Source organism: Uranotaenia lowii, unplaced genomic scaffold (genome assembly GCF_029784155.1).
Source record: "Uranotaenia lowii strain MFRU-FL unplaced genomic scaffold, ASM2978415v1 HiC_scaffold_769, whole genome shotgun sequence".
Classification (NCBI taxonomy): Eukaryota; Metazoa; Arthropoda; class Insecta; order Diptera; family Culicidae; genus Uranotaenia; species Uranotaenia lowii.
In genome coordinates this window covers 601-14,102 of record NW_026598721.1, presented here as the reverse complement: position 1 = coordinate 14,102, position 13,502 = coordinate 601, and the positions used below count along the sequence as shown (strand labels likewise).

At 40.4% G+C, this 13,502-nt stretch overlaps 4 protein-coding genes and 3 non-coding genes across 8 annotated transcripts; 3 read left to right on the top strand and 4 right to left on the bottom strand.

Moving 5' to 3' along the window:
- Positions 1–609: 609 nt before the first annotated feature.
- On the bottom strand, positions 610–3,673 carry LOC129760788 (putative sodium-coupled neutral amino acid transporter 10). Of its 2 annotated transcripts, none has more exons than XM_055758456.1 (6): positions 3,526–3,673; positions 3,202–3,447; positions 3,024–3,141; positions 2,557–2,959; positions 1,683–2,490; positions 610–1,624 (listed from the first exon to the last, which is right to left on the bottom strand). In XM_055758456.1, the coding sequence occupies exons 2-6, from the start codon at positions 3,286–3,288 to the stop codon at positions 611–613; spliced, it is 2,430 nt and encodes an 809-aa protein (XP_055614431.1). In that variant the 5' UTR covers positions 3,289–3,447; positions 3,526–3,673; the 3' UTR covers position 610. The 2 variants fall into 2 exon arrangements, with proteins under 2 accessions (XP_055614431.1, XP_055614432.1); XM_055758457.1 differs by having other exon boundaries at positions 3,202–3,370; positions 3,526–3,619.
- On the top strand, positions 3,579–5,561 carry LOC129760789 (microfibrillar-associated protein 1). Its single transcript, XM_055758458.1, has 3 exons — positions 3,579–3,892; positions 3,955–4,672; positions 4,733–5,561. The coding sequence occupies exons 1-3, from the start codon at positions 3,823–3,825 to the stop codon at positions 5,463–5,465; spliced, it is 1,521 nt and encodes a 506-aa protein (XP_055614433.1). The 5' UTR covers positions 3,579–3,822; the 3' UTR covers positions 5,466–5,561.
- On the bottom strand, positions 5,554–12,709 carry LOC129760791 (uncharacterized). Its single transcript, XM_055758460.1, has 6 exons — positions 12,406–12,709; positions 11,732–12,341; positions 10,894–11,658; positions 8,258–9,179; positions 5,824–5,997; positions 5,554–5,743 (listed from the first exon to the last, which is right to left on the bottom strand). The coding sequence occupies exons 1-6, from the start codon at positions 12,707–12,709 to the stop codon at positions 5,645–5,647; spliced, it is 2,874 nt and encodes a 957-aa protein (XP_055614435.1). The 3' UTR covers positions 5,554–5,644.
- On the top strand, positions 6,525–8,252 carry LOC129760790 (protein disulfide-isomerase A6 homolog). The gene is made up of 2 exons (XM_055758459.1): positions 6,525–6,674; positions 6,737–8,252. Exon 2 carries the CDS (start codon positions 6,827–6,829, stop codon positions 8,144–8,146), a length of 1,320 nt encoding a protein of 439 aa, XP_055614434.1. The 5' UTR covers positions 6,525–6,674; positions 6,737–6,826; the 3' UTR covers positions 8,147–8,252.
- Positions 9,223–9,294, bottom strand: Trnad-guc (transfer RNA aspartic acid (anticodon GUC)). Its single transcript has one exon. It is a non-coding gene; the product is annotated as a tRNA-Asp (tRNA).
- Trnad-guc (transfer RNA aspartic acid (anticodon GUC)) lies at positions 9,946–10,017 on the top strand. The gene has a single exon. It is a non-coding gene; the product is annotated as a tRNA-Asp (tRNA).
- On the bottom strand, positions 10,269–10,340 carry Trnad-guc (transfer RNA aspartic acid (anticodon GUC)). Its single transcript has one exon. It is a non-coding gene; the product is annotated as a tRNA-Asp (tRNA).
- Positions 12,710–13,502: the final 793 nt, after the last annotated feature.

The following is a 13,502-nucleotide window of genomic DNA, read 5'->3' as shown; positions in this document are numbered from 1 at the left end:
ACGGCCTCGTCGTCCTTCATACTGGAGTGACAATGGGTAAAGTCATCAGCACAGGGCAACACAAAGATGATCTCGGAACCATGCCGGACAGTTTTTCTATTCGTCAATGCTGGCGGCTGTTTCCGACATGAACGGGAATTGTGAAGCACTCGATAGAACGAGGTTCTAGAAGTCACGTCTTTTTCTTGTCCAACACCATTGGCAAATGACTTTGCATTTTCCAAAAATTCACTATCTTCTGTACTTGACATATTAGTGAAAAAATTTACATTTAGGTAGTGTTTATCAGAATGAGTTTCAGGTTTAGGGAATCATTCACCAAGTTAACTTTGTCCAGTTTAAAGCATTCATTCAAATGCATTATCATTTTTCTCGTAGTTCAAGCTTAATATAATATTTTTATGTTTTGTTGAACACTAAACGTATTAAGCTTTAAATATAAATATTCTGAATTGTAGTCTGGTTGAAGTTTCTCAACAATACATATAAAATTTACACATTTCTTCGCAAAAAGATTGGAAGAAAATTCCGAATAACCGTTGCTTAGGAATTTTATACCAATCATCACTGCAATAAAAACCATAACATTACAATAAATAATTCGATTCTTTTATTTCTTAAATAACTTTCCATCCTCAATTAACAAATCGTTTTTCAAAACACCGGTCAGCTTTTCGCCGCCTATCAGATCATCTAAAATTAATTCGTGCTGCTGTTGTCGGAATGTAGATTCCCTCTTCGTGCCCTCTTCGTCAGTCTTCTTAACACAATTCAACTCGTCTACGCTCGGACCAACTCCACTCGGTGCTGCGTTTCGCTTGTTACGCAACGATAACAAATCTCGCTTAGCGCCTGTATCGTCGTCGTTGTCTTGTTTTTTGTTAGTGTCCTTTCCGGGTGGTTCCTCCTTAGCGTTTGATTGTTGCTCCTGAGCTTTGATTTCCTTTTTCGGTGGTTCCTGTTCGTGTGATGATTCCTTTTTCTGTTCCACCGGAAGCGGTGGCAGCGGTTTTCCATCTTCGTCGTCCGATTTGTTTTCTTGTGGTGGTTTGGTCTCAACTTCTGCTTTCTTTTCCGTTTCATTTTGTCCGAATAGCTGGACTTCCAGCGGTGCTTCGGAGTCCGCTGCTGCTTTTGGTTGATCCAATTTAGGTAAACTCGTGTTATCTTTGAGCTCCGCCGCTTTAGCGTTTAACTTGCCTTGGTTTGTCAGAAGTTGAACAATGGGATCTTGCTTAGGATCGTTTTCCATTGTTTTAAGCATCGATTCGTTCAATTTAGGCTTTTGAGGCTCCACAGGTTGAACTGGAGCATCAGTCCCTGGGACAGCAGGTTCCTTTTCTTTGGACGCTTTCTGAACGATTTTCTCTGCGATTTCATCAAACTTTTTCAACACCAGCTGTTGGGTTTCTTCGTTTTTGCGGACCAATTGCTCCTTGATGTCCTCAACTTGGGCTTCAAGTTCTTTTTTGGCCGACTGCAGCTCACTGATTTCCTTTTGAATTTTTTCCTTCTCCTCGACAGCGATTTCTTTGTCTTCTTTCAAGATAGCATCACGGTTGATTATTTCCTCTTTCGGTACGGTTTCTTGTTTAACGTCCAGTGGGTTTGGCGGGGGTGGTTCCTAAAATTATGAATAAAAAGTTACTGTTCTGATTTGAAAAACGATAAACAAAGCATACCTTCTTCTCGACTTTCTCCTTTTCGATTTTCGCCGGTTCTTTAACGGTTACGGGTTCTTCGATTTTGGGCTGAATTTTCTCTGTCAATAGCGGTTTTTCCTCAACTTTAACTGGTGTATCAAATTTCTCAGACTCTTCGTTGATTTGCTTTTTCAAAGCTTCTTTAACAACAGATGGAAGTTCGGGTAACAAGACATTTCTTTCATTCAGCAAACTTTCGTACTTTTTCTCCGGTGCACGATCCACGGCATCCAGATTGGCATAGGTTCCCAAAATCATAATCAGAAAGCCAAAGACAATCATCACCTGGGCCAGTTGCTTTTCGGTCATGTTCGTTTTACAAATGTTCATATAGCACGCCGCCGGAATGATAATGCAGATGGCCACTCCTATGGTTGAACCAACAAATCCGATAACGACCTCCACCGATGGGATTAGCACCCCCAAAAGCAGGGCCGCGGCAACGATAGCAACCGTTAGAGGGCGGAATTTTGATTCCGGAATGTAGAAATGTGTATCGGTTCGTTTGTAAAGAAGCGAGTACAGACTTACTCGACATGGAAAGATCACCAGTGGAAAGCTGAATGCCACCGAAAGCACGAACCCGATTTTGATGATGTCCGAAACAAAGGACGGTGCAAAGTTCACCAAAATGTTACCCGATAGACGATGTTCGTTGAACGAAACGTATCCGAAGAATCCGAATAAAGCGTAGATGCAGGTAACCATATTTGTCGACTGCTGAATAACACGACTCATTTTGTCCAATGAGGTTGTTGGCATTGTAGCATAGATTTCGTAAAGTTGCCTTCAATTAAAGGAATAAAGTTAATACGTACAGCCATTAGATTTTTTAAGCTGAAAAAAAGCTTACATTTGACACGATAAGGCCATGCTGAAAATGGGTAAACATTGCAAAATTCCATCCACTCGCCAGAGATTCAACTGATCGAACCATCCATCCCGGCTGATTTGTTCTCTCGAATCGACGATGATTTTGAGCACCAGACAAAGATAGAACCCAAGCGAGGCGGTACAAACCGAAGACAAGCTGTCCACGTTCCGCAACAATCCAAGTGGAACGATACAAACAATCGTCACCACAATCATAACCCACAGCCTCAGGGTGCTGCTTTCGTTCAACGAAAGAACTTTGGCCGTTATCTGCGGGCCAAGATCACCCACGACAACGAAATACGCCACACAAGTCCCTAGCAAATACCCTACAACACAAAGTTCCACCAACAGTTTGCCACATGGTCCGAAGGCATAGAAAGCTACAACAAAAAATCGTGATTAAGAATTTAACTTGACAATCAGAAATATGTAGAAGTAACGTACCAATCTGTTCAAAGTTTTTCCGCCTTGAAATAATTGCAGACTTAATCATATAGCTACAAACTAATTTGGTGATGTATGCGCTTAAAAATAGTAAAACCAGGGAAAGTATAATTCCGCACTGAAAGATAAATGTATTTAGCTCATGGTAAGAACATTATTTTGATAAGTTGAAACTCACCTGTTGAAAGCAAAATGGCATAGAGAGGATTCCCACGCCGATGATACTGTTGATCAGGGTTACCGTTTGGGCGGAATTCCGTTCCATTTTCGGTTGTGATGTTTTTTCACCCGTAGCAAACCTTAAAGCTAAATATGGGCTGCCTACTGTATACTTACACCAGCTTCATCTGGGATCAAAATTGGATAGAAAAGAAACGCTTGGTTTCAAAGCCCAAATAAGCCGAAAACCTATCAATAACCGGCGCTGATTCGGGGCGTGTGAAAAAGCCAGTTTTTACTACAATATGTAAACGATTTTCTAAATCTATTGGTGTAATAATACCTGAGCGCTGCGACAAAAGTAACACGTATCCTCTTCAGTTCGTTTTCTGGAAATGCTGGCTGGAGTGTTGTTTATTTTCTATCGTTTCTCCTTTGTGGTTCCCCTTCGCAAACTGTTGCACAAATTTTTGTTGCCCGCCGACCGAGAGCTAGCCGCACAATACCCGCCGTGAATTAAAAAGTGTACACCGCCCTGAACAAAATTGTTGACAGCTCCATTGTTTAAATTCATACTTTCAGGAAAATCTGAAATCGATTTCCCAATTTTCTTTGAATTTTCCTCTTAAATCGCTTAAAAATGAGCAACCAACCCACACAATATGGAATCCAGAGTACGGCTGGTGCCATCCCAGTCCGGAATCCCAAAGGTAATTGGAATTATACAATTTTAGAACTATTAATTATAAAAATAACACCACCCCATCTCCAGGTGAACTTTCTATGCAGAAAGTGAAGGTCCATCGATATGTTTCGGGAAAACGTCCGGAATACGCACAAAGGGCCAGCAGCGATGAGGAAACGGATGACGATGATTTTATCGACACGCGTCGGGCAGCGGAAGAGCACTACCACTATCAGCAACGGGAAGCGCGCCATCGAAGGCAGCAGCAGCAGCAGGAAGATTCTGACGACGACGATGAAGATGGACACGACCTGCAGGATGAAATCGATGATCCCAGAATCCGTCGTCTACAGGCAATCCGTGCTATGGAAGCAGATGAGGTGGAAAAAGAGCGCCGTGAAAGACATCGGGTCATCCAAGCACCAGAACTGGTCGAGTCCGAGGAAGAAGCCGAGGAAGATGATGAAATGCCCATGGAAGAACCGGAACAGCATTTCCGTCATCGTCAGCGTCCCGAGGAGTCCGAGGAGGAAGAGGATGAGGACAATCACGCGGCAGAGTACGGCGGAGAAGGAAGTGGAATGGTCTCTCGAAGAAGGATTTCCGTTGGATCAGAATCGGAATCGGAAACGGAACTTAGCGACACGGAAATCGAACGCCGTAGACAAATGCTGAAATTGAAAATGCTGCTACAGAAAAAGGAAGAAGAGGTTCTGCAAAAAGAAGAGGAAGGTCAATCCGATACATCCGAATCAGAAAGTTCCGAGTATGAGGAAACCGAAAGTGAGGAAGAAAATGAACCAAGGTAGACATAATATTCTAAGATCTCACAAGCGCATAAACATAATTTATCTCTTTTATTCAGGTTGAAACCGTTGTTTGTCCGGAAGAAGGATCGCACCACCATAATCGAGAAAGAACGCGAGGCCAACAAGCAGAGGCAACTGGAATATGAATCAAAGAAAGCGGCCAAGGAGCGTCGCCGCAATACATTAAAGCTGGTCGAGGACAGCATCAAGAAGGACATGGAACAGGCCAAGGTGGACAATGAGCCGAACCTGAACGACGTTAACACAGACGATGAAAATGATGAAGTTGAGTATGAGGCTTGGAAGTTGCGAGAACTGAAACGCATCAAACGTGACCGGGAAGAGAAGGAAGCCCTCGAGAAGGAAAAGACCGAAATCGAACGGCTACGCAATATGACCGAAGACGAGCGGCGTCAAGATCAGCGTCTCAATCCCAAACAAATCACAAACAAAAACGTCAAGGGCAAGTACAAGTTTCTGCAGAAATATTATCATCGGGGTGCGTTCTACCTGGACAAGGAAGACGAGGTTTACAAACAGGACTTCTCAACACCAACACTGGAAGATCACTTTGACAAGACAATCTTGCCGAAGGTTATGCAGGTCAAGAACTTTGGACGATGTGGTCGCACCAAGTACACCCATCTGGTGGATCAAGACACGACCAAATTCGACTCGCCCTGGTTTAACGACACGACAAACAATGTTAAATTCCACAACGAGCGCGCCGGCGGGATGAAACAAGTTTTCGATAAACCTACTCTGTACAAGAACAAAAGAGATCTTTAGAATGTGGGAACAGTTTTATTCTTAGTATCTAGAATATAATGTACCTTAAATATGCTATTTTATGATTATAAAAAAATAATTGTATTCCTTTAAAAATTCGTATTATCATTAACAAATTTGCTTGTTTTTAAAGTAAACAAAAATAATGAGAAACGTTACCACCTTTTTCAAACTTAAATTTAATCTTTTCTGTCTCGACTGATGACCAACTGCATCCTATTGCCAATCAAAGCCTTCAAATAACGTTCCAAATATTTCATGTTCTCGTCGGAAAGATCCTTAAATAAAGTGAGTAAAATTACATTAAAATTGATAATCAATTTAGGTATATCCGTAATTGAAAGTGAAAACCACCTACCTCGAAACAGTGATGCACCATCAGAAAGCGACACCCTTCCATGGCTAGGAACGTCACGAAGAACAGCAGGTTGACCAGAACCGCATCGTTTTGTCCTAGCAAGCGTATGGTCTGATCATTCTGATCGACGTAGACGAATCGCATGCCAACCATGTGCTGTGCGGTGAAAATGGGCTGAGGAAAACCAAAAAAATAATTGAAAAAAAATAAAAATAATAATAATAATAATTGCAAATTTTAAATAACCTATCAGTTGTAAGAATGTTGAAATACTTCTATCTAATCTTTTTGGAAAAATCGCTTACATTTTTTTTTGCTATTTTTGATTACATGTACAAGCTGAAGTTAAAAATATTCTGAATAGTTCGTTTTTGCCAAAACAACCCATAACACACCGACGTGAAACTTTTTGAGCTTGATTATGCCCATAACAGATTTCCACAACATTCATAATTTCGCAGATTAGCATTTTCAAACAAGAATAGTTTAGAGTTTGCATTTTTGTTCTGATATTACTTTTTGAAATAGATTATTCAACGTTTACATTTGTTATTGCAAAAATTTTGATTATGACACGCCTTAGTCATCCGCTAGTTCACCCTGAGCTTTCTGCGAGATGAACACTCCGAACTATCGGGAGCTTTGTTCTCATTCAGCGACTAACCAATCCCGTTCGACCAAATCAACTTCATCGAAGTTCACTCTGATCTGCGAAGAATTGGGCGAAGAATTGCCAAGCCACTGACAGTCGGACACACATCGTCGCGAAACAACCTACTTCCTTCCTTGAGAAAACACCGGAGCGACATTTTGCACAAGTTATTCGGAAGTTAAACAGTACATAGCATACGGTAAGCAAAAAAATTCCATTTAGTCCAACTTCTAACAATAACGTAAAATTAAATTTTCCCAGCTTTTTCATACAAATCACCGGCACAAAACGGAGCTTCCACCGGGTATTATCAGTAGGAAAAAGAAGAAGACTGGATAGGCATTGAGCAAAATGGGCACGTCATCGTTTTGGGTTGCGTCAACCCTTCTCGTTTGTTTGGCCAGTTCCGGCTGGGCTCTTTATTCCTCGTCCGATGATGTGGTGGAACTGACCGCTAGCAATTTTGATCGGAATGTTATCAAAAGCGACGAAGTGTGGGTTGTCGAGTTTTACGCACCATTTTGTGGACACTGCCGGAACCTTGTTCCGGAGTACAAGAAGGCCGCTACTGCCCTAAAAGGAGTGATCAAGGTGGGCGGCGTCAACTGCGAGGAGGAGCAAAGCATTTGTTCACAGTATGGCGTCCGTGGCTATCCCACTATTAAGATATTCGGTGCCAGCAAACGATCACCGGTTGATTACAATGGCCAGAGAACAGCGAAGGACATCGCGGAATCTGCACTGGCCGAAGCGAAAAAGAAAATCAAGAACGTCCTCGGTGGAGGTGGAAGCAGCAGCAGTGGTGGCGGTTCGGATAGCGGAAGCTCCGGAAAGGATGTCATTGAACTGACTGATTCTAACTTCGACAAACTGGTTTTGAACAGCGACGACATTTGGTTGGTTGAATTCTTCGCTCCTTGGTGTGGTCATTGCAAAAACTTGGCTCCTCACTGGGACAAAGCTGCTAGCGAACTCAAGGGCAAAGTTAAGCTAGGAGCATTGGATGCCACAGTTCACACCCTCAAGGCACAACAGTTTGGAGTTCAAGGTTATCCTACGATTAAATTCTTTGCTGGGGGGCCGAAGGACCGTGACTCGGCACAGGACTATGACGGTGGACGTACCTCGTCGGATATTGTCAACTGGGCATTAGAAAAGTACACTGAAAACATTCCAGCACCGGAAATTGTTCAGCTAACTTCCGAAGAAGTTTTCTCCAAAAATTGCAAAGATAAACCATTGTGCGTACTTTCGGTTCTGCCACACATTCTGGATTGCGATGCGGCCTGCCGGAACAAGTACATTAACATGCTGAACAAGATGGGTGAGAAGTACAAGAAAAAGCAATGGGGATGGCTGTGGAGCGAAGGCGGTGCGCAGCTGGCCATTGAGAACAATCTGGACATCGGGGGATTCGGATATCCGGCAATGGCTGTCGTTAATACCAAGAAAATGAAGTATTCGCTGCTACGAGGTTCATTCTCTGAAGACGGTGTCAATGAGTTCTTGCGGGACCTGTCCTATGGCCGTGGAAATACTGCCCCAGTCAAGGGAGCTGAGATTCCGAAAATCAACACAATTGAACCGTGGGACGGCAAAGATGGTCAACTGCCAGAGGAAGAAGACATTGATCTATCGGATGTGGACCTTGATGATAAGGACGAACTGTAAACGGAACGCGTTTTAGTGCCCGTTTTAGCTTTAGATTAAACTAGATTAATCCAGGAGATCAAACTTGTCACTTTTTTCAATTCTAATAAATGAAATTGGAAAACTACTTACCGTATGTAAATTTTGTTGTTCGATAGCCGGACATTGAGACTGATCATACAGGAAAATAAGTTTCAATCCGCCAGAAGGGATTTTCAACGGAATTTTTAACATCAGTTCTGTTATGTAGCGCAATTTAATCCAGCATATTTTCTCCACGCATGGCAATATCATGTTCGATACGAATGTTGTGCGACAGTTTGAAATAAATTTCTCTCTGGTTTCCAACAAACTCAGCTTCATCTTCATTGCTTCCAGTTCACTGTCACGGTAGCCAGGTTGTGAATGGTTCAAAGATTTTTTAAATGTGTACAGTTGCGAAAGTTTCCTGTCATCTTTTGGCATTTTTATCATTCTGAGGTTTTTGAAGCGCTTTTTTGCTAGGTTGCTCAACTCTTGGTTGAATAGGTCAAGCTCACGCAAACGCTCATTGTAGTTGAATAACATAATTTCGATGTTTACCGAGGCGTCTTTTAGTAAGTCCAACTGATCGGCAATAGCGAAATAGTTTGGCTCTTTAACATCAATCTTGCCCATGGCATCGGAGAGCATTTTCATGCATTGTCCTGAAACATTTTCCAAAGCTCTATGTACGGCACTCGAAACCAGTGTTCCATCAAAAGCACCGACATAGGTCAGTCTTTCCCGAAGTTGCCAGAAAGCATACTTCATTTGACACAATTTCCTGTCGTATTCCATTTCAAGAGCACGTATCTCACGTCCACGAGTCGAGATTGTTTGATCGCATTTGGCTATCTGAAGTTCGTAGGACGCGCGCTTATTGAAACGTTCTTTCTCAACAACTGTTAAAAGATAATTCCAGGCTTCCATTTGTCTTCCCAAACGCGCCAAAGTCATCCTTTGTTTAGTTAGATTCCTGAGCAAGATCGGAACCTTGTCCCACTGTGCTTCGAGTTTGTGTAGATTGTAAAACCTGCGGAAAATTAAAAAAAAATGATTAAATTTTCAAAAAAGTTCTCCCCGACGGGGAATCGAACCCCGGTCTCCCGCGTGACAGGCGGGGATACTGACCACTATACTATCGAGGACATGCAAAATTTGGCTAATTAAGGTTTATAAAAACTAAAGCGCTAGACTCAACCGATTTTTTTTGTAGTAGATCGGTTCATTATTAATTTCCTTTTGCGTTAAATTTTGGATAATTTGTATGGTTTAGCCAAATTTAAATTTTTATGCAACTTAGTTTAAGTTTAAGATATTACTGAGATCACAGTTGATAGGAGATTCCAATCAATTCAATTCAACAAGAAATCTTACAACTAAAACACCAGACTTGAACAATATTGTTCTGATTGATTTTATTTAATATGATATATGATGTTGAGGAACTTTTTACAAAGTTGATAAAATTTAAAATTACTCATAACGAAAACTGTAGTTTATAATTTCAATAACAATCAATCAGGAAGGAAAAAATCATGCTTTGGCATTGTTCAGTTAGTCTCATCTTTTGAAAATGGGACCATATAAACTGAAATGAAGTATGTAATAAAATTTTTATTTATCAGTCAAGGGTTCATTAAAAATTCTAAGAAATTTGTCAAGATTATTTAATTCATTCGTTTATAGTTAATAATATTCGACATTACCTAGGCAGTTATTTGCACTTAGATGGTTGAGCAAAAGTGTTCTTTCATGTCACAAATTTCAAAAATAGCTATTTTTGCCCTTCCATCATGTCCTCGATAGTATAGTGGTCAGTATCCCCGCCTGTCACGCGGGAGACCGGGGTTCGATTCCCCGTCGGGGAGAACTTTTTTGGTAACTTTTCCGTTGATAGATCTTATCCTGCCAAGCATATCTATCGAAAGGGCAAATAGAAAAGTGCAAACACTATGCAGAAGTAAATTCAAAAGAAAAAGCCGTTTTCGTTTTTTTTTTAATTCCACTTCCACATGACATCTCTGAATCAATCGTAATATCAATCATTAAATAAGCAAAATATAAAGCTTTACGTTATGTTTGGCGAGGCACAAATAAAGTCACAAAGTAAAAAAAAAATCTCCCCGACGGGGAATCGAACCCCGGTCTCCCGCGTGACAGGCGGGGATACTGACCACTATACTATCGAGGACCATGAAATTTCGGATCCAAAATACACAATAAAAGCTATAGGATGGGTTAGACGAAAATCGACCGATAATATGAGAAATGAACATTCCAGGAGATGAACCATCTCAATGAATGAATCAAATAAGTGCGCATGAGCTTTTAGCGTGCTTTTAATGATAATGGGGCAAAGCGGATTTTTAGCAATAAAGTGGAAAAAAGCGGAAAATTGAAAATATTTTTTTAATTCTTAAGAAATCTGGATTATGTAAGATTTTTTTAAGTCTTAAGAAATCTGTCTGGATTATGTAAGATTTTTTTGGGAAATCCATTAGTCGTTCGATTTTTTTTGGTAGATGTCGTTTATTTATAATTTACGGTGGCCAGCATCGTAAAAAAAATTTGACACATTAGCAACTTTTTTTTCTTATCGAAGTGATTTTTTAGTCGATGCAATTACGTATTTTAAAAACAAATTACATACTTCAAGTCGTGTTTGCATGTCGTGCAAAGGTTTCTGAGTTTAGACTACGTAATTATAGGTACAATTCATTAGGAAGCAGTAAATAAAACCTTACCTGTCTATAGAATCCACCTGTGTGTTGATGAACGATTTGATTAACATGTCTATCCGCTTCTCGTAGTCGCGTACACTGTGCTGACATTCGACCAGCTTCTGCTTGATTCGACGCATCTCAAGCGACTGTCGTATGCAGGCTTCCAAACTATCCTGATAGCAGTCAAAATCAGGGAAACTTCCGCCTCTGGTGCGACCGTCGTCGGTGCAAACGGTAATATTATCGTGCAGGTAGAATATAGTGATGCCCCAAACGTCATATAGCTGGGGGCATTGTTCTTGGGGCGTTTTAGTGTAAAAGTACGATTTAAACAAATGTTGGAAAATTGTTTTGTGTTGATGGTCTTCGATAAGTTCCACCAGAGGTTGGTAGTTTGGGGGGAGTTTGGGTGGCGATTCGTCCTCGTCAGAAAACGTACTATCCAGTGGAAGGATTAAGAAGCGTACATTTTTCTTGGGAAGATGTTTTAAAACTTTCTGCGCCGCATGCATCGTGCGAAAAACGGCAGTACATAAATGATCCAAAATTTCCGGAAAGATTTGGTTACCGATTGACTTATCTGAAAATTTAAGGTGTTCGTAAACAAATCCGTAGTAGTTTGATGAAAGATTTTCGTCTGTGGTAGTTTCCATGAATTGCTTCAAAGCCACTATCCCATTGATAGTCTCAGTTGAAAAAAATCCAAACACAGAGATATCGTTAGAGACTTCCGCTTCACAATGAACTAAATCCAAATTAAGCTGTTCCAAGGTCGTAGACGCTTTACTAGAAAAAAAATAGTAAGAAATAAAAAAAAAAAAACATTAGTACCTACTAATATCATTCTGTTGTAACTTACATCCATTTTTGCATTACTGTAGAAAACTCATTCAACAAATGGTTGGTTCTATTCAACAGCAAGGAATCTTCTTTCAGCTTGAATGAAAGATCCAGGTTATTGAGACTCAGTTCCAAATTGTCAATTATTTTTTTCGTATCATAAATCGCCACTTTTTCTTTGAGAATGCAGTTACAAATCGACTCCTTGTAGGCGGTTTTTTCTTCTTTCCAAGTGCTCAATTTAACATTCGAGAATCTTGTGCACATTCGAATGACATCTTTTAGAAATTCAGCGTGATTCACTTCGGATGTTGCGGCGGCAATCTGATGATCCAAATGATTTATACTGTTCTTTAGAGTCATCAACAGACCAAAAAGATCTTCGATTTGATTGTCATCTGCACCAAACATAGCAAAGAGCCCCTCCAGAACAAAATTTCGTTCACAGAAACTATTAACTAGGAATTGGCTGACTTCGGGTACGATACTAGTTTGGAGTTGCAGCAATCGCGAAAGTATTGTCTTTTGTTCTATCACAGCTTCACCTTTGCTGACCAGTTCTTTGAGCGTGGATTCGTAGCTTTTGGCGACACCAGTGTAAATTTGAATTTCGCGTTTTAAAATGCCACCTGTAATAATTCCACATTTTAATAAAATTCTATAATCGATTGTTTTTAAGGTTCTAGTAATTGCCTGTCATTTGTTCCAAGCTATGTCGCAGCTTGTCGTATTCTCGACTGGTTTGAATACGCTCCTGTAGTTCCTTTATTTTCTCTTGAAGATCTACGGCAGTCGTTTTTTGCAACTGCAATCGATAACCAGATTTGTCGACCTGATCGTTAACTTCAAGTTGCCGAAATGCTTCCAATTGAAGCATTTCTTTGACAATTGTCCAAAGTCCTCGCTCAGAATTGATGCGGTCTTGCATTTCATGCACGCCGATTAGGTTTAACGGCGGACGGTGCTTTGGTTGGAACAGAAACCCTAGATGTTCCATTTCCTGCTGGAAGTCATCAAAATTGATCGTCTTTTTGCATTCAACAATATGAACTTCGCGGGGTTTGGACAAAAATCGTTTGAAATGTATGAGACGACTTTGTAGAATTTTCTCTTTGAAGAGGTTCTGAAGCCAATACGAAGAAGGCCGAAAAGATGTGCTTTCAATTTTAATGGTCAAAGTGATTGCAGTTCCTTTGTTGGGTAATGGCTGTAGTAAATGGAAGTCGTGAACTTCGCTGCCGCACAAAAACCAGCGAATGCACTCAAATACAAACTGCCCATCGGAAACGGAGACAAAGCTAAGTCCAGGTTGTAAATCGTAACACCGGAAGTTAAGCTCTTCCGGTTCCCTGAAATCTTCACATGAAATCTGAAAATAATTCGGTATTGCTAAGCAAAGCAAATAATTCAAAAATAATAAAAGATACTTACGCTGTGAATATACATGGCTTATGCAAAAGCAAAGTTTGAATTTATTTTCGAACGATTCAAGCAACTTCAGCAACTTTAAAGGCCATTTAAAAATTTGAATTTGTAAAAAAAACCGGGAAAACGATGCTTTTATTCGTTTCAATTCATGAATGAAAGTTAAGCTCGAGCTACAATTTGAAGTGGAAATAAGTCTGTTCAATAACCATTGATCGCAATCGCCTTCAATAAGAGGTTTAAAAAAAATGTCTGCCTTTTCAACTTTTTATCCAGAATATTCAGAATCCATAATATTGTTTTATCAATCAATAGATAGATAACGCTATAATAAAACTTTTCTAGTAAAAATCTCGGTTTTAAAA